General features: G+C 36.8%; 1 protein-coding gene across 2 annotated transcripts in view; it reads right to left on the bottom strand.

Moving 5' to 3' along the window:
- Window positions 1–2,825: 2,825 nt before the first annotated feature.
- LOC111875039 (CDK5 and ABL1 enzyme substrate 2) overlaps window positions 2,826–15,124 on the bottom strand; it is a 16,163-nt gene continuing 3,864 nt past the window's right edge. The window contains exons 2-6 of one of the 2 annotated variants that reach the window (XM_023871058.2): window positions 12,811–12,934; window positions 11,617–11,732; window positions 5,961–6,189; window positions 4,542–4,859; window positions 2,826–3,427 (exon numbers count right to left, since the gene is read on the bottom strand). In XM_023871058.2, coding sequence (XP_023726826.1) covers window positions 3,287–3,427; window positions 4,542–4,859; window positions 5,961–6,189; window positions 11,617–11,732; window positions 12,811–12,934 — 928 coding nt within the window. In that variant the 3' untranslated portion in view covers window positions 2,826–3,286. The remainder of the gene's footprint in view (window positions 3,428–4,541; window positions 4,860–5,960; window positions 6,190–11,616; window positions 11,733–12,810; window positions 12,935–15,124) is intronic. The other variant, XM_033755699.1, reaches the window with a different exon arrangement.

The following is a 15,124-nucleotide window of genomic DNA, read 5'->3' as shown; positions in this document are numbered from 1 at the left end:
CCCCCCCCCCCTGCCAAGTTGGGTCAGAACAGCACCGTGAGACATCTGAAATACTAGCTCTCTCAAACGCATCTTCTAAAAGTTTCACTAAACTGGCCATGAATGATGTCAGGCATATTCCACTCTCATCCCAGACACTTCAGTGACAATGTACAGCTCATCCCATGTGTTGAACTGTTAGGCATTACTGATGCTCTTCAAATGGCCCCACAAGTATAAATCAACAAGTTTTGTGGGACACACAACTGGTCCATTTCATGCTATCAATTGGCCTGAGTAGTGGTTTTCTAAATATCACAATATATTGTGAGACTGGGCAGGAGCCCCATCAAGCAGTATCCCAGACTGCTGCATTGCCAATTGTCACCCAGTATTTGCATTGACTGTCCAGACAGAAACTGTAAATAGGAGGCCCTAGATATTCAACAGGGTAGCTCATAAAGACCCACAAGGAAATCCCCAATTTTTCCAATTGAAGCATATATTGAAAACTACTGTCAGTATTGTGTTTTTAAAAGGAATGTGGATTTTCATCATCCCATGTGTGTTGGATACTAGTACTGTAAAACCGCATTCCATGCGAAGCATTCTTCATGTATCAGCAACACTCAGCTTGTAACGGTTACTGATGCTGCATTCCACTGCAGCAGGCATTCACACACTGCTGATCAACACTCATAATCCAGTGCTGGTTGCAGAGCTTCAACGTGGTGTAGAGCAGATAATCCACATTCTGCACCATTCTTTGATGCATGACATGACCTCTGCAGTGAACACCTAATATCAACAGCTGTGACCTTGCACGAGTCTGTAGAGTGAAGGATTGCTTTATCCATTTGTGGTGTTACCTTGTAGTTGCCACATGCTAATTAAGAGGCTGAAACCACATATTTATATGAATGTTTCAGCTTGCTGGTAAATGTAGAACATGATGCATATATTTTTGGTATGTAATTAAGAATAGCCCTTTACATAAATAAGCATGCGTGGTGCTAAACAAATTTCCTAGACATCTAGTATACCTCCAACAGCTATGAGCCAGAATAAAAAAATAAATACATCTGCTCCTTTTATTAACAGAAGAATAACTGAAACATCTACATTTAAACAACACAAATTTCTTTTCCCACTTGGTAGAATCCAATGCGTCATTGTTAGGATATGGGAAGAGAAATGATGATAGAATGGACAAAGGGTAAAGTTGAAGCTGTCCTTGTGCCTAACTAAATAAGCATTTCGCCATGAAGGCGCATGGGGAAGTGGATGAATACATCCAGGTATTCTTGACCTTGGCACTAGTTGGAGGCAAGTGATCAGCTTCACATCACAACCGATTTACCCCCGAAGAAAGAGACCCTGGTATACAATGAATAGGAGGCTGGGTGAGCCCCAAAACCAGTCTAATTGATAAATGAAGAAAGAAAGAAGGGAAGGAGATAAAGGGATAGAAGAATGGAAAAACAAGACTGGGGGAACTGTTTTAATTTGAAAAAGAGGAAGGAAGGAACGATAGAGACAGGAATGATGATGGGATGAAAAATTAAGACAGGAATGATGATGGGATGAAAAATTAGAGGCATGGGAAAGCAATAAAGGAAAAGGGCTGAAAGAGATATAAATACAAAGGGGATATGGGAAAGGAAAAAATTATTTATTTTGCCCATCATCTTCGATGGGTCATATGCTAGCAGTTATATAATTGGAAGAAAATTCTAAGTTCTGTTCTGGTGAAGATCTACATAACTACACAAACTTCATGAAGCAGACTTCCTTATGAAGCCAATAGTCACCTGTCTACTCAAAAAATTCATCACTTTTTATGGAACCTGGAGATTTCTTTCCATGGTCACAAGAGTCCAAGCAATACAAGTACAATGGGAAAAACAGGAAGGTATACAATTAAAAATGAAATTTTTAAATAATGTGGAATTAAAAATTTCTTAATAGAGTTTAATTCAAATAGAGCGACTTTTTCTACATTAAAAAACCTTATGTTTCTGTTCTGCTATAATGTCATTAAACCATGTTTTCTTTATTGGAAGTAATAAATTGCATAAAGATCTATAATTATAGATTATAAATTAAATGTATTAAAATACATTTATTCTAACTTGGCTTATCATACAGAAAAACCCCCATTTAAGCTTTCCCTGTGGCAGAAGTTCTCAACTACTGATTCATGCACAAATAAAAATCTACAAGTCTAATTACTGCTGGCACATTTAAACATATTCATTTATAGTATAAATATTAATGCCTTCATAGGGTATTAATGCTAAAAACACATAAATATCATACATGCTGAATATTTATGATTAAAAATAATGCACAGGGCATATGTAATGACATTGGTTGTTAGGAATTAACTGTCAGCATATAACAGAATGACAAGTAACCATAATGTATATACACTTGGGGGGGGGGGGTAGTAATTTCATATGCAGCACAAAATATTTAGCATCATATAGGTTGGTTAGTTTTAACTGTTACTATTATAAACTACTTAGCTTTAAAAAGGAAAAATCTTATGAGTTTTAATTACTATTTTTTCAACCACAGCTGCGGTAAAATATATAAAATTACTGTTAACTACAGATTATGAAAGGGCAAAAATTAACTTTATTTATTTATTTCATCTCTATAGATCATTGTTACATGATATAGGACAAGTCAGTTACTGTACATTGGCTGATTACAATAAGAGAATAAAGTTACAATACTTAAAATTGTTTACAATAGATTACAATAGTTAAGATTTCATATAGTGTGAGGTGGAATCCATATTAGGTCCCCTCGGCATGCCGGCTTCCAAATGCCCTATTGTACCTGTACTGGTGATAATGCTTATGGAGAATTTGATGGAATGAGGATTGGCAGGGGAGACTGAAGTACTCGGGGAAATCCTGCAAACTTGCAAAGCAGCTGCAATCTGCAGACCATCAATTGAGAAACAACACACCAAATTGAGGAAAACATTAAATGGAGGAAATTATAATAATGATATGCTCATACAAGAATTAAGTTAAACCTTGTATGAGGAAAGAAGTTATATCAAGGTACACTAAAAGAAATTCCTTTGTATTTTCATCCAAATTCTCTATGGACTGAGAATTTGCTTTACCTTATTATGGTGGTAGATCTTGTAGGAAAACTACATTCACTTCACACCAATCACAGGCAAGAGCATTAGCTGCAGACAACATTTTTATGGTATGTGTACTATGAATATTTGAAGTGCTTCCTGCTGTTACACAATACTCCTGCACAATGCAGGTTCCCTGGCATGTCAGGATTCGTATATAAGTCGCTGATAGTGGGGGAATACTTCCCATGTTGGTAAATGCAGACCAAATTCTAGTGCTACAAGCACAGCAAATTCAGACGTAAGAAGGTCCTTTCGGTTCAGCCGGAACACATTCTCTGTCCTCTGCAAAAAAATATGCAGCTTAATTAAAATTTTATTAACTTTTAAGTTTACTTGTACAAATTAATTAGGAAAGCATATCAGAAGACGAGGAAGAAGACGTAAGAAGATGCTGGATGACCTTGGGGACAGAAGAGGATACTTTCATTTGAAGGAGAAAGCTCTAGATGGAATCAAGTGGAGGAACTGTTTTGGAAGAGACTGTGGACCTGTCAACTGGACAGATTACAGATGAATGAATGAATCATATGATGCTCTGCTCACAAGTGGACTCACTCCTTTGTTAATGTTAAGGACAATATTCTGACTTCAACCCAAGTATCGTCCTCTGCGAAAACATGTAGCTTAATTATAAGCTTATCAATTTCTAAGTTCACTTGTAAAAATTAACTCAGGCAAGCAGATAACACGGTATTCTGCTCACAATCAGAATATTATTTTTTTGACAAAACATTCCACCTGAGTATACTAGAATTAGAACATGATGGTGGACAAATGACAGTTTGCTGTACTGAGAGATACATTTAAGTTTGCAGTGTTGCATTCAGATTTAACAGACCTAACACTAACACTGCATGCCAGGCCGCGCCATAGCTCAAGCGGTTAGTTGCTGGCTTCCCATCGCGGTGGCTCAGGTTCGATCCCGGGTCTGGTCAAGTGGGATTTGCGGTGGACAAAATGGTGCTGGGGCAGGTTTTCTCTGAGTACTTCGGTTTCCCCTGCCAATCTTCATTCCACCAATTGCTCCACAATCACCCTCACCCATCATCTGAGGCTGGTACAATAGGCCAGAAGTGGTCGCAGTACAAGGGACTTAGTCCCACCCCACTAGCAATAAAAAAAAACTGCATGCTCAGTAGTGCATTTGTGCAACTTGGCAATACCATCAAGATGCCCACCTTTCTCTGCCTCTCCTGCATCTTAAGTATACAGCTGAACTTTTAATCAACAGATATGAATGTATGAACACTACCATAATCATGTGTGTTCCCCATCCAACTGAATGAGCATATCATTAAAGAGATTAAGGATCAGGGCCATAAGTTGGGGGTATAGGCACATATGAATTGATAAGATGACTTGTATTTTACATGGTTGTAAAGATCTTGCATTGTACCTCAATCAGAGCCTTGAGGGGCTCTCCCTTGATGTCATTAAGTTTCGCTGACAACAGGAGACAAGCACCAGCACAGAGCTTGCGGTTCTCCTTGTTGATCAGATTGCGAAGGATCAACTTTTCAAAGTAAACATAAGCCTGGGCAACGGTAAGGAGATCCACAGGCCCATCTGGTTGCTGTCGTGCAATTTTCCGCAACTCTCGCTTGAGACTCCTCATCTTACTCAAGGTCAGCTTAACTGATGGAAACTTGGCACGAAACTTATCATTTAACTCCTTCTTTAAATCTGACGGACGAACATAGTCAATAACAGAAGTCTGCAAGTGAAACAATATCATAAATACCATAAGAAAAAACTAACATATGAATTACTGTTTGATCTTCTTCATTGATTAATTGGTCAAGAAACATTATTCTAGGTATGTATAATGACACTTTCAATAATTCAGATTATGTAGCATCAAATGACAGGAAGACATGTGGATAACAAATTTGAAAATGCAGAAGTGGATATGGCCTAATTTAATGCACAACCCTGACAATTTCATTCACAGGGACTGAAGAAAAACCCCCCTCAGTTGGGATAGCCTGTCTCTTGGTTGAGATTTGAACACAGGTCATCCTGAATATAAAGCAAACTACTAACTACCTGAACACAGCATTGAAGGTCAAGAGGTATTTATTTCACAGTCTCAAAGTGCAGAATTACTGTAATGATCTGCAGATATTATATTGGAAGGTTCTGTAATTCTGAAATCATTTAAACAGCTTGACAAACAAAATTATCCCAGTGTAAGTCCAAAGAATTTTGTCTTATAAAATCTTTCAGATTTGACTCTCTAAACTATTAACACTGTCTAAGATGTTTAGGGATAATGGATACAAATATATGACTATCAATTTTTCACAGAAAAAAAAAAGTTAATAGTTTTAATTAAATACTTGTGTGACTAAAAATCACATTTAGTTAAGGTAAGGTAAAGTTCTCTCTGTGCTTAACTAATTAAGTATTACGCCAAGAAGGCATATGGAGGAATGGATGTATATATCCATATTTTCTTGACCTCAGCATTAGCTGGAGGTGAGTGGTCAGCTTCATGCCACAGTCGCTTTAGCCCTGAGGAAAACGAGACGCCGGTACCCATCTGAGAGAAGGTTGGTGGACCCCAGAGCCAGTAAAGTTTACATGGGGAAGAGAAAATTCTTGACTCTATCGGGACTGAAACTCTGACCCTTTGGTCATCCAGCTCATAGCTGGTTGCTATACTATCCCGGCTCCTAAATCACATTTAGTATGAAGCAAAAATTCAGTTCATAGTTGATCAATACATGCGGCGAAATTCTCTTCACAATGTAACAACAAATTCCCAATTTTCAACTTTAGAACAGAGGTCTGCCATATACACATAGTAACTGACCATGTAAGATGTGAATGTCAACAGAGTACGGTGTTTGCCTGCAATTAGCTCTGGATCATCCAGAAGGTTTGGTGCATACTGCAGGCTAAGAGCCAAGTCATCCCATTCAAAAGCAGTTCCACTGCCTGAGGATCCACTTGGTTTGTTTTCATACAGCACTGTGGCTGTGGTTGGAGGAGAGCCACAGTGAGTAGAGCTACGATGCCCTGCTGCATCATAGGAGAAACATCTGTAATTAACAAATTCTATGCTGAATCATACTGAATGTGTGCAGAGGTCCTGCATCACCTTGATGTGGTGGTGGGGGTTTGCATGTTCTGTCATCTGGACAGATATGTTAGTTAGGGCATAAAGTGTCTGGTATGGACATCCATGCTAGACAGATTGAAGAATAAGGGGACAGATGAAAAGCAGCTCGTCCTCAAAGTTGGTGGTTATCTGTGAGGGTAACAACCTCATCTTGGAAAACAAAATTGTTAAGAAACCTAATAATGGATGTAAGAAAGTAAAAGTAAAGCTATCCCTGTACCAGGCCGTGAAGGTCCATAGGGTTGTGAGATGTTGGGGGTCCCACATTATCTAGACAATCAGCTCAAAGATGGTGGTAAGGTTGTCAGCCTTAAGCGTTGGCCACGCCAAATGCATAATTTTTAGAGAAACAAGACAATGAACTGTAAGTTACTACTCCGAATGTACAAGTTCAATCGGGACAGGGTTATTAAGAAAATGAAAATTAAAGAATGTTCGCTGTGTCTTGGCACTCTTGTATTCTAGACACACAATACATCAGGAAAAGACACCCAGCACCATGAAATACACGAGCACATAGATTGGACTACACATCAAATATTAGAATCACAAAATGGAAGCACAGCAGTTTCCACCAGCAATTTAGACACCTGATGATGACTGATAGTGGCTGAAACATGTAATGCAATGCACAGAAGCTTTTAGATAAGGTTTAGCAGACACACTGAGTGTACATAAGAAACTTTTACATAAGTTTAACAAGGACACAGTGCATGTAGGATGGCGAATCAGTGGCATCTGTTGAATAATTAAGAAACTGATGGTTCAAATTGTTTTCATTACTATTGGGAAGTCCTTGTTATAAGACATTCTCATTCTGCCATGGATTCACTCTAACATCATTGAATTTTAAACTGAACAAGGAACCGTATTAACCATTTACATACCTTATGGATATGACAATGGACTAAGTACTACAGCACACATGCAGCACAACCATAGTTTTTGTATTTTAAAAAACTTCTAACAAATGTTTTAAAATTACTTAGGAAACAAGAAACCAGAGCAAAATATAGGGTATAAAAAACATGACACTTAAAAATAAAGTAACATGCAAAGTTGAGAAAAACTTACTTTTAAGATGTTACTATTGTACAGAATACACACATGGCAAGGCCACTGTTAACACAGTTCATTAGACAAGTATAATAAATATAAACGCTTTCCACGATTCGTTTCACTAGACCACCAGGATGAGAATGGTGATCTGCTTGCAGATTCCCACAACATTTTGAATAGGTGGAGGAACTACTTCTCTGTTATTGAATGTACATAGGGTCAGTGATGTTAGGCAGACAGAAATCAATACAGCTGAGCTGTTAATACCTGATCCTAGCCCTTCTGAGGTTGAAATTGCTACTGCAAAATTGAGAAGGTATAAATCACTAGGCAGTGATCAAATTCTGATTGACTGATTTATTTAACATCCATAACTGTTACATTATGTACAACTGGACAAGTTAGTTTTTAAAAAAATATATGAGATTAAACATCACATCAAATGACTAATAATATAAAAAACCATAGAAAAATAACATAATAAGTCCTTCAAATATGATAAAACAGTGGATGAGTATAATAAGGCAACAAAAGTTAAACTATAAATTACATGCAATAGCTAAAATAAATTACCTAAGTATCTTTGTTCTATTATTAAGCTAATTCTTGTAAAAATATTCTTGAAGGTAATAAAAAGCTTTGCACAACAAGTAATCCTTTAATTGACGCTTAAAAACCTTGAACTCTTGAATACTTCTTATTTGAGAGGGCAAGTTATTATACAATCTTATTCCCATGTTAATCACACTCCTTTTACAACGTGAGGTGTTACATGGTTGGATATACAAATTCTGCTTATGTACTGTGTTATAACCATGCACATCTGAATACGAGATGTTATATATCCTATTTTTCCTTAAAAAACACAACGTCTCAAAGATATACAATGAAGTTAAGGTTAAAATTTTAAATTCACCAAAAAATTCTCTACACGATATCCTGTTATTGACTCTTTTGATCAGTCTTAAACATTTTTTTTGGATTTTAAATACAGTTTGAATGTCCTTTTGACCACAGCCCCAAAAAATAATACCATATCTCAATAAAGATTCAAATTTCGCAAAATACACACTTCTCAAAATTGGAAGACTGACCAAATCTCGTAAGGATTTGATAAGATAGATGGTTTTGTTTAATTTTTGAACTAAATGGTGAATGTGAGAGGACCAACTTAAATTCTCTGTAATATATATACCTAAAAATTTTAAATTAGCTGTGTATGTTATTTTCTTATTATTCAAATAAAGTTCCGGTTTATCAATTTGACGGGGACCACGTCCCTGAAAAAAGAGTGCTTTTGTCTTTTCAATATTAATAATAAGATGATTTACCGCGAACCAATTTTCTAATTGATGCATAGAAACTATAGTTTTATCATTTAAAGATTTAAGATTTTTGTCAATAATTAGTATATTGGTGTCATCTGCAAATAAAACAACTTTCGCTTCATGAACAGCTTTAGGCAAATCGTTTATAAACATTAAAAACAAAAGAGGTCCCAGAACCGAACCCTGAGGAACACCGTACTTTATTTCCTTACACGAAGAGGAGAATGATTTTTGATTTGGAGACTTGGCATCAACATGGTCAATTTCTACAAACTGGGATCTACCCGTAAGATATGATCTCATCAAAGAGAGTGAAATTCCTCTAAACCCATAAAGTTCCAATTTAGCCAACAGTAATTTGTGGTTTATCACATCGAAAGCCTTGGAAAGATCCAAAAAAATACCCAAAGCAAAAAACTTATTGTCTAATGCTTTCTGAACATCCTCAATAAATGATTGCAGTGCTGTATGAGTTGATTTATTTTGTCTAAAGCCATTTTGAGCATCAGATATCAAATTATGTTTATTTAAGAAATTCACTACTGTTATATATTAATGTTTCAAAGATTTTAGAAAAAACAGGTAATAGTGAAATAGGTCTATAATTAGATAATTCTTGCATTCATCCTCTCTCATGAATAGGGCGAACTTTGGCAATCTTCATCTGATCAGGAAAAATTCCAGTACAAAGAGACAAATTAAAAATAAATGTTAAAGGTTTACAAATAGGTTGAATACTAAATTTTACTAACTTTTCTGGGATTTCGTCATAGCCCGCGGAGAGTTTACCTTTTAGTTTACTAGTCACACTAAGTACCTCATTTTCTGTAATTGGTACGAAAAAAATCGATTTAGAAAATGGAGTAACTTTACATGCCTGGTCATACTTAGGTTTTTGATCATTTAATTGGTTTACCATTTTTCCTGCAATTTCAACAAAAAAAGAATTAAACTGACCAGGAGTGAGAACTGGCAGAACTTATTCAAGTAGGACTTGAAATGTTATGTTCTAAGCTCCATAAGCTAATTACTTCTATTTGGCATAAGGAAAAATTGCCCGATCAGTGGAAGAAATCTATTATTGTATCATTTCACAAGGAGGGTGATAAAACTGACTGTAGTAATTATCAGGGATATCACTGCTGTTAACTTCATACACAATTTTATCCAATATTCTTCTCTCAAGATTAGGTTCATACATAGATGAAATTATTGGGGATCATCAGTATAGGTTTCGACATAAGAGATCAACTACAGATCAGATCTTTTGCATTTGTAAGATATTGGAAAAAAAATGGGAGTACAATGAGACAGTACATCACCTATATGTAGACTTCAAGAAAGCCTATGATTCAATTATGAGGGAAGTACTGTACAATATTCTAATAGAGTTTGGGATACCAATGAAACTAGTTAGGTTGATTAAAATGTGTTTAAACGAAATGTACAGTAAAGTTTGTGTAGGTAAACATTTGTCTAATCAATTTCCTGTCCAGAATGGTTTAAAACAAGGAGATGCTTCATTGTCACTCCTTTTCAACTTTGCCTTAGAATATTCAATTAGGAAGGTCCAGGGAAATCAGGTGGGACTGAAATTAAACAGGACACATCATCTGTTGTTCTACGCTGATGATGTGAATCTACTGGGTGATAATGTAGATACCATAAAGAAAAACACAAACTTTAATTGACGCAAGTAAAGAGGTTGGTCTAGAAGTAAACACAGAGAAAACTAAGTATATGTTACTGTCTCATGACCAAAATGCAGGGCAAAATCATGACATAAAGATAGGAAACAGATGTTTTGAAAATGTGGCACAGTTCAGATATTTGGGAACAACGATAACAGACTGAAACCTGATTTGGGAGGAAATTAAGAGGAGATTGAACTCGGGTAATGCTCGCTACCATTCAGTCCAGAACCTTTTGTCTTCTCGTATGTTGTCCAAATACATAAAAATTAGAATATACAAAACTATAATTTTGCCTGTGGTTCTATATGGGTGTGAAACTTGGTCTCTGACATTNTATAATTAGAATGATCAAGTCAAGGAGGATGAGATGGGCAGGGCATGTAGCACAAACAGGGGAGACGAGGAATGCGTATAGGATATTGGTGGGAAAGCCAGAAGGAAAGAGACCACAGGGAAGAACAAGGCGTAGGTGGGTGGACAATATTAGAATGGATCTTAGAGAGATAGGATGGGATGGTATGGATCAGATAGATCTGGCTCAGGATAGGGACCAGTGGAGGGCTCTTGTAAACACGGTGATGAACCTTCGGGTTCCATAAAATGCTGGGAAATTCTTGAGTAGCTGCAGAATTAGCGGCTCCTCCAGAAGGGCTCAGCTCCAGTAGTATGTAAGTAAGACCACCATGATAACACATTGCTCCACTGCCTGGTACTGAATGAATATCAAAAATTACTTACTAATAAGAAATGATGCCAGCCATTCTCACTGTTTCAGTACCACCCTGGTGGACTTACTGAGATATTAATACGACATGTTTTAGAACTTCTCACATTCTTCGTTTGCGTGAGGTTGTTTTGAAAGTGACATAAGCATCACTCCTTTGGTAGTTTCTGAGACATCTTCTTAAACTACATTTTATATATTAAAAGAATTTTTGCTTTCTTTACCGAACTTGATCTCTGAGTAACCACACTTATTCATAAACCATATGGAAACAATACAGTAACAGCAAAAATGTATCTTACACAAAAAAGAAAATGGCAGGTTTATGAACTACTGTTATTAGTAATTTTCTCCAGATCTTAAGATTTGCTATAAAGACAAACAACAAAAAGCTGAGAATCAACCCAAAAATTACTAGACTCATACTTACATAATTTTTGTAGAGGATGTCTTCCAAAGAGCCTTAAATACACCATGAATCCAGCCTTCCTAAGTGTGCATGGGGAAAGGCAAATTGAAATACATAACAAAAGAGAAGCTACCTGGCAACAACATGATGTTTGAACCCAGCACTGTCAGGTACTTCATCTGATACCATTTTACGGTCACGAATAAGAAAATGACGTGATGGCACCAACAGTTGCCCGTATGATATCTCCTGTAAAATACAAAACAATTAAAAAATTAATGAAAACCCTGGTTTCTTTTCAGATTCCCAGGTATGAAAGAAAAACTTGTCCTATATTTGGATAATTACAGTATTTGGATTGTCCACTTAATTGTCTGTATTACTTCTCCCCTATATTACCATGAATAACTGATAGTTTCCTGTAATATGAAGAAACAACACTAAGAAAACTGAAATGTAGAATCATAATTTGTACAGAGCTATCACTCATGTTGAGAAACAATGCTTAAATACAGGGAGATTGAGAGCCCGCCACCGAGCATCTGATGGCATATTGAACGGAACACACATTCCTCATGTGAACTCCTTCTGTGCATGCCGAGACTGACAGCACAGTCAAGAAGCCCCTGGGTCTACAAATCAAACAAAATCCACCTAGATAACAATGGCCCCTGCTTTTATGCAAGAACTCCTTGAAACTCTATAAAATGTTCACATTCACCCACTGAAGATCACTTTCAGATACAACAAACTTGAAATATGAAACCTTAAATCCAGCTCTTTTGTAAAAGGTGTCTAAGAGATTCCTGAGAAAATGTGCATGCCTAGCATTGATCCCATTCAATTTCCCTTCAGTGAGCACTTAACGGGTCTTGGTTCAGTTCTCTTTTGTCCAATAATGACCCTCTCTCTCTAAACTTGTCCATGACTGTACTGATATTTTGTATTTGAAGCTGTAACATCCTAAAATTAATAGAATATTTTCTTCGCTTTTCACGTAAGTATGGCAAATGATTACCTTCATCAATGTGTATCTCACACGTGCCCTTTTGAGACAAGAACAAATCTGACCAAATGTTTATTGCAATAGTACGAACTCAGAATATGGTCAACAGGTACATAACACATAAAATTGCTTCACAGCAGCTGTTCAAAGGTTTACTGGCATGATATGGAAGAGAAGCTGTGATGTGTATATAGGCTATGGCCTGTCAACTACACCATGAGTCTGAGTACATTCCTAGTAGTACATATCCCTCTAATCAGAACAAGAGTAATTACCTGCAGCATTACCTCAGATAACCTCCCTGTAAACACAGAAACATACCTGTCCTTCCTGACCTTTCTCTAAACCAAGTAGGTCAAAAGGATCAAGCCCATCACTGATCGCAGACAAAGGACGTGGCCCTGAGGCATGTCGCCGTCTTGCACCATCCTTCCTTAGATCACTTCTGAAACATTTCATGAGCTCAGGAACTGAGATTATGTCCGTTCATTAAGAACTGACATTTCCCGAAATCATACTTTCGATTGTGTTTAAACATATCAGAGTAAACATTATATTATTACAAGAACAAAGTTCCAATCACATCTCGTCATAACAATTAAACATCTTGTTCCTTAAGACAGCAGTTCCCAGTGCTTCCTGATTCATGGACTGGTAAAACAGCAGTAGGATTTCTAAGGACTAGTATCCCAACTGTGTCAAACTGCCCCATACAAATAAGAGTCAAATATAATTTTCAAGGAATGCATCCTGTTGTGTTAACCTATACTTTGTTATTGTTTTCCATCTTAACACAACAACTATCAAAATCTCTTCACATTTACTGTGTATAATGAGTTTATTAGTCTTAATAGTATAACAATGTGCTAAATGTTTCAGCTTTATATGCTTTATAAGACTTCATATTGTTATACTATTAACAATAATAAACTCCCTCCTCATCCTCCTTGGCACTATAGCCTTGAGTGGGCCTTAGCGTTCTTCATGAGAATCTTCCATTCGTCTAGTGTAGCACCAATCACCTTCCATCCCCTACACCTTACTCTTGCAGTTTCCCCTTCAATTTGCTCCTCCCATCTTAATTTGGGCCTTCCTCTGGGTCATCTGCCTCCTGGTTCCAGCATCAGCACTTTCTTTGCAGGGGTGTTTTCACTCATATGCATCACATGGCCTAATAAACTCACTATGCACAGTAAATGTGAGTGGGATTTCAACAGTTGTTGTTCATTGTTCATTGTTGTGTTGAGATGGAAAACAATAACAAAGTATATCAAATACAATTATTACTAGCATGTCTAAACATGTTAATTCAAAACATAAAAATTAATGACTTTAATTTCCATTGTATGCATATAAATGACACTTTATAATCACCTACACTGATTATTCACAATTGAAAATTATGCAGTTTGGCACACACAAAGTAATTTACTGTCAGAAATCTCCTGCATTGTCCTGTCTGTATACAATGGCAAGAAAGGTAAATCACCACTTACTAACCTATTGACATCATTGTGCAAGTATGATATAAAGTGCAATATGATGAAAGTAATTCAACTCTGGCCTTTGTTTGACAACTACGTAACTAACTACACTGGAATTGGCCAAGATCACATCCTGATCACCAGGCTCTGACATATTATACAATAACCACTGAACAGTGGTGACAGTGGACAAAACATAAATTTTCTTAATAGTTCGGTAATTACTCTTCACCACGTGGCAAGTTATGAAAACAGTATGCAGGAACTGATTATTGAATAAACATTCTGGTGTCCTGTGAACGAGATAGGATATATGTAGTAATGTTGTGACACACAACACAACACCACAATGAAGATAGATTTTACATGAGTGAATACTTGAAATAATGCCACATGCTTTCTATGACAATGTTCACAATTAGAATGATCAAGTAAAGGAGGATGAGATGGGCAGGGATTTAGCATGAATTGAGGAGAAGAGGAATGCATACAGGATATTTGTGGGAAAGCCAGAAGGGAAGAGACCACTGGGAAGACCAAGATGTAGCTGGGTAGACGATATTAAAATGGATCTTTGAAAGCTAGAATGGGATGGTATGGATTGGATTGATCTGGCTCAGGATAGGGACCAGTGGAGGGCTCTTGTGAACACAGTAATGAACCTTTTGGTTCCATACAATGCTGGGAAACTCTTGAGTAGCTGCACAATTGGCAGCTTCTCAAGAAGAGCTCAGCTCCATAAGTGATAACATTGTTCATTAGATTTCATGTGACTTCCAGTTACCTGGGTGCAGATTATCAGGGGGGTTCATTTAGGATACTGACTGGTGTGTCCAATGTCAAATCGATTTTTAAAAGGGAAGAATTACAAAATGAGGGGAGTTTTATTTCATGTTTGAAAATGTGTATGGAAACATGAGGCTTTCTCTGTTTGGTTTCTCTTTTCAGTAAGCAAAAACAGCATAGGAGCACCTCAGAAATCACACTCATGTTCCTACCAACAGTGCTTGAGTAAAACACATTAATAAAATTATGTTGTTATATTTTAGTGTCCTGTTGCACTGATTTAAGTCCATGATTTATTTCAACCGTCTTCCAGTGCATACACTCATCTATCTCACTCCTCTCTCTCGCACTACATGTTTCGGCAC

This window comes from Cryptotermes secundus, unplaced genomic scaffold (assembly GCF_002891405.2).
Source record: "Cryptotermes secundus unplaced genomic scaffold, Csec_1.0 scaffold1491, whole genome shotgun sequence".
Lineage (NCBI taxonomy): Eukaryota > Metazoa > Arthropoda > Insecta > Blattodea > Kalotermitidae > Cryptotermes > Cryptotermes secundus.
The sequence above is the reverse complement of the archived record's forward strand: the minus strand, read 5'-3'. Positions and strand labels throughout refer to the sequence as shown.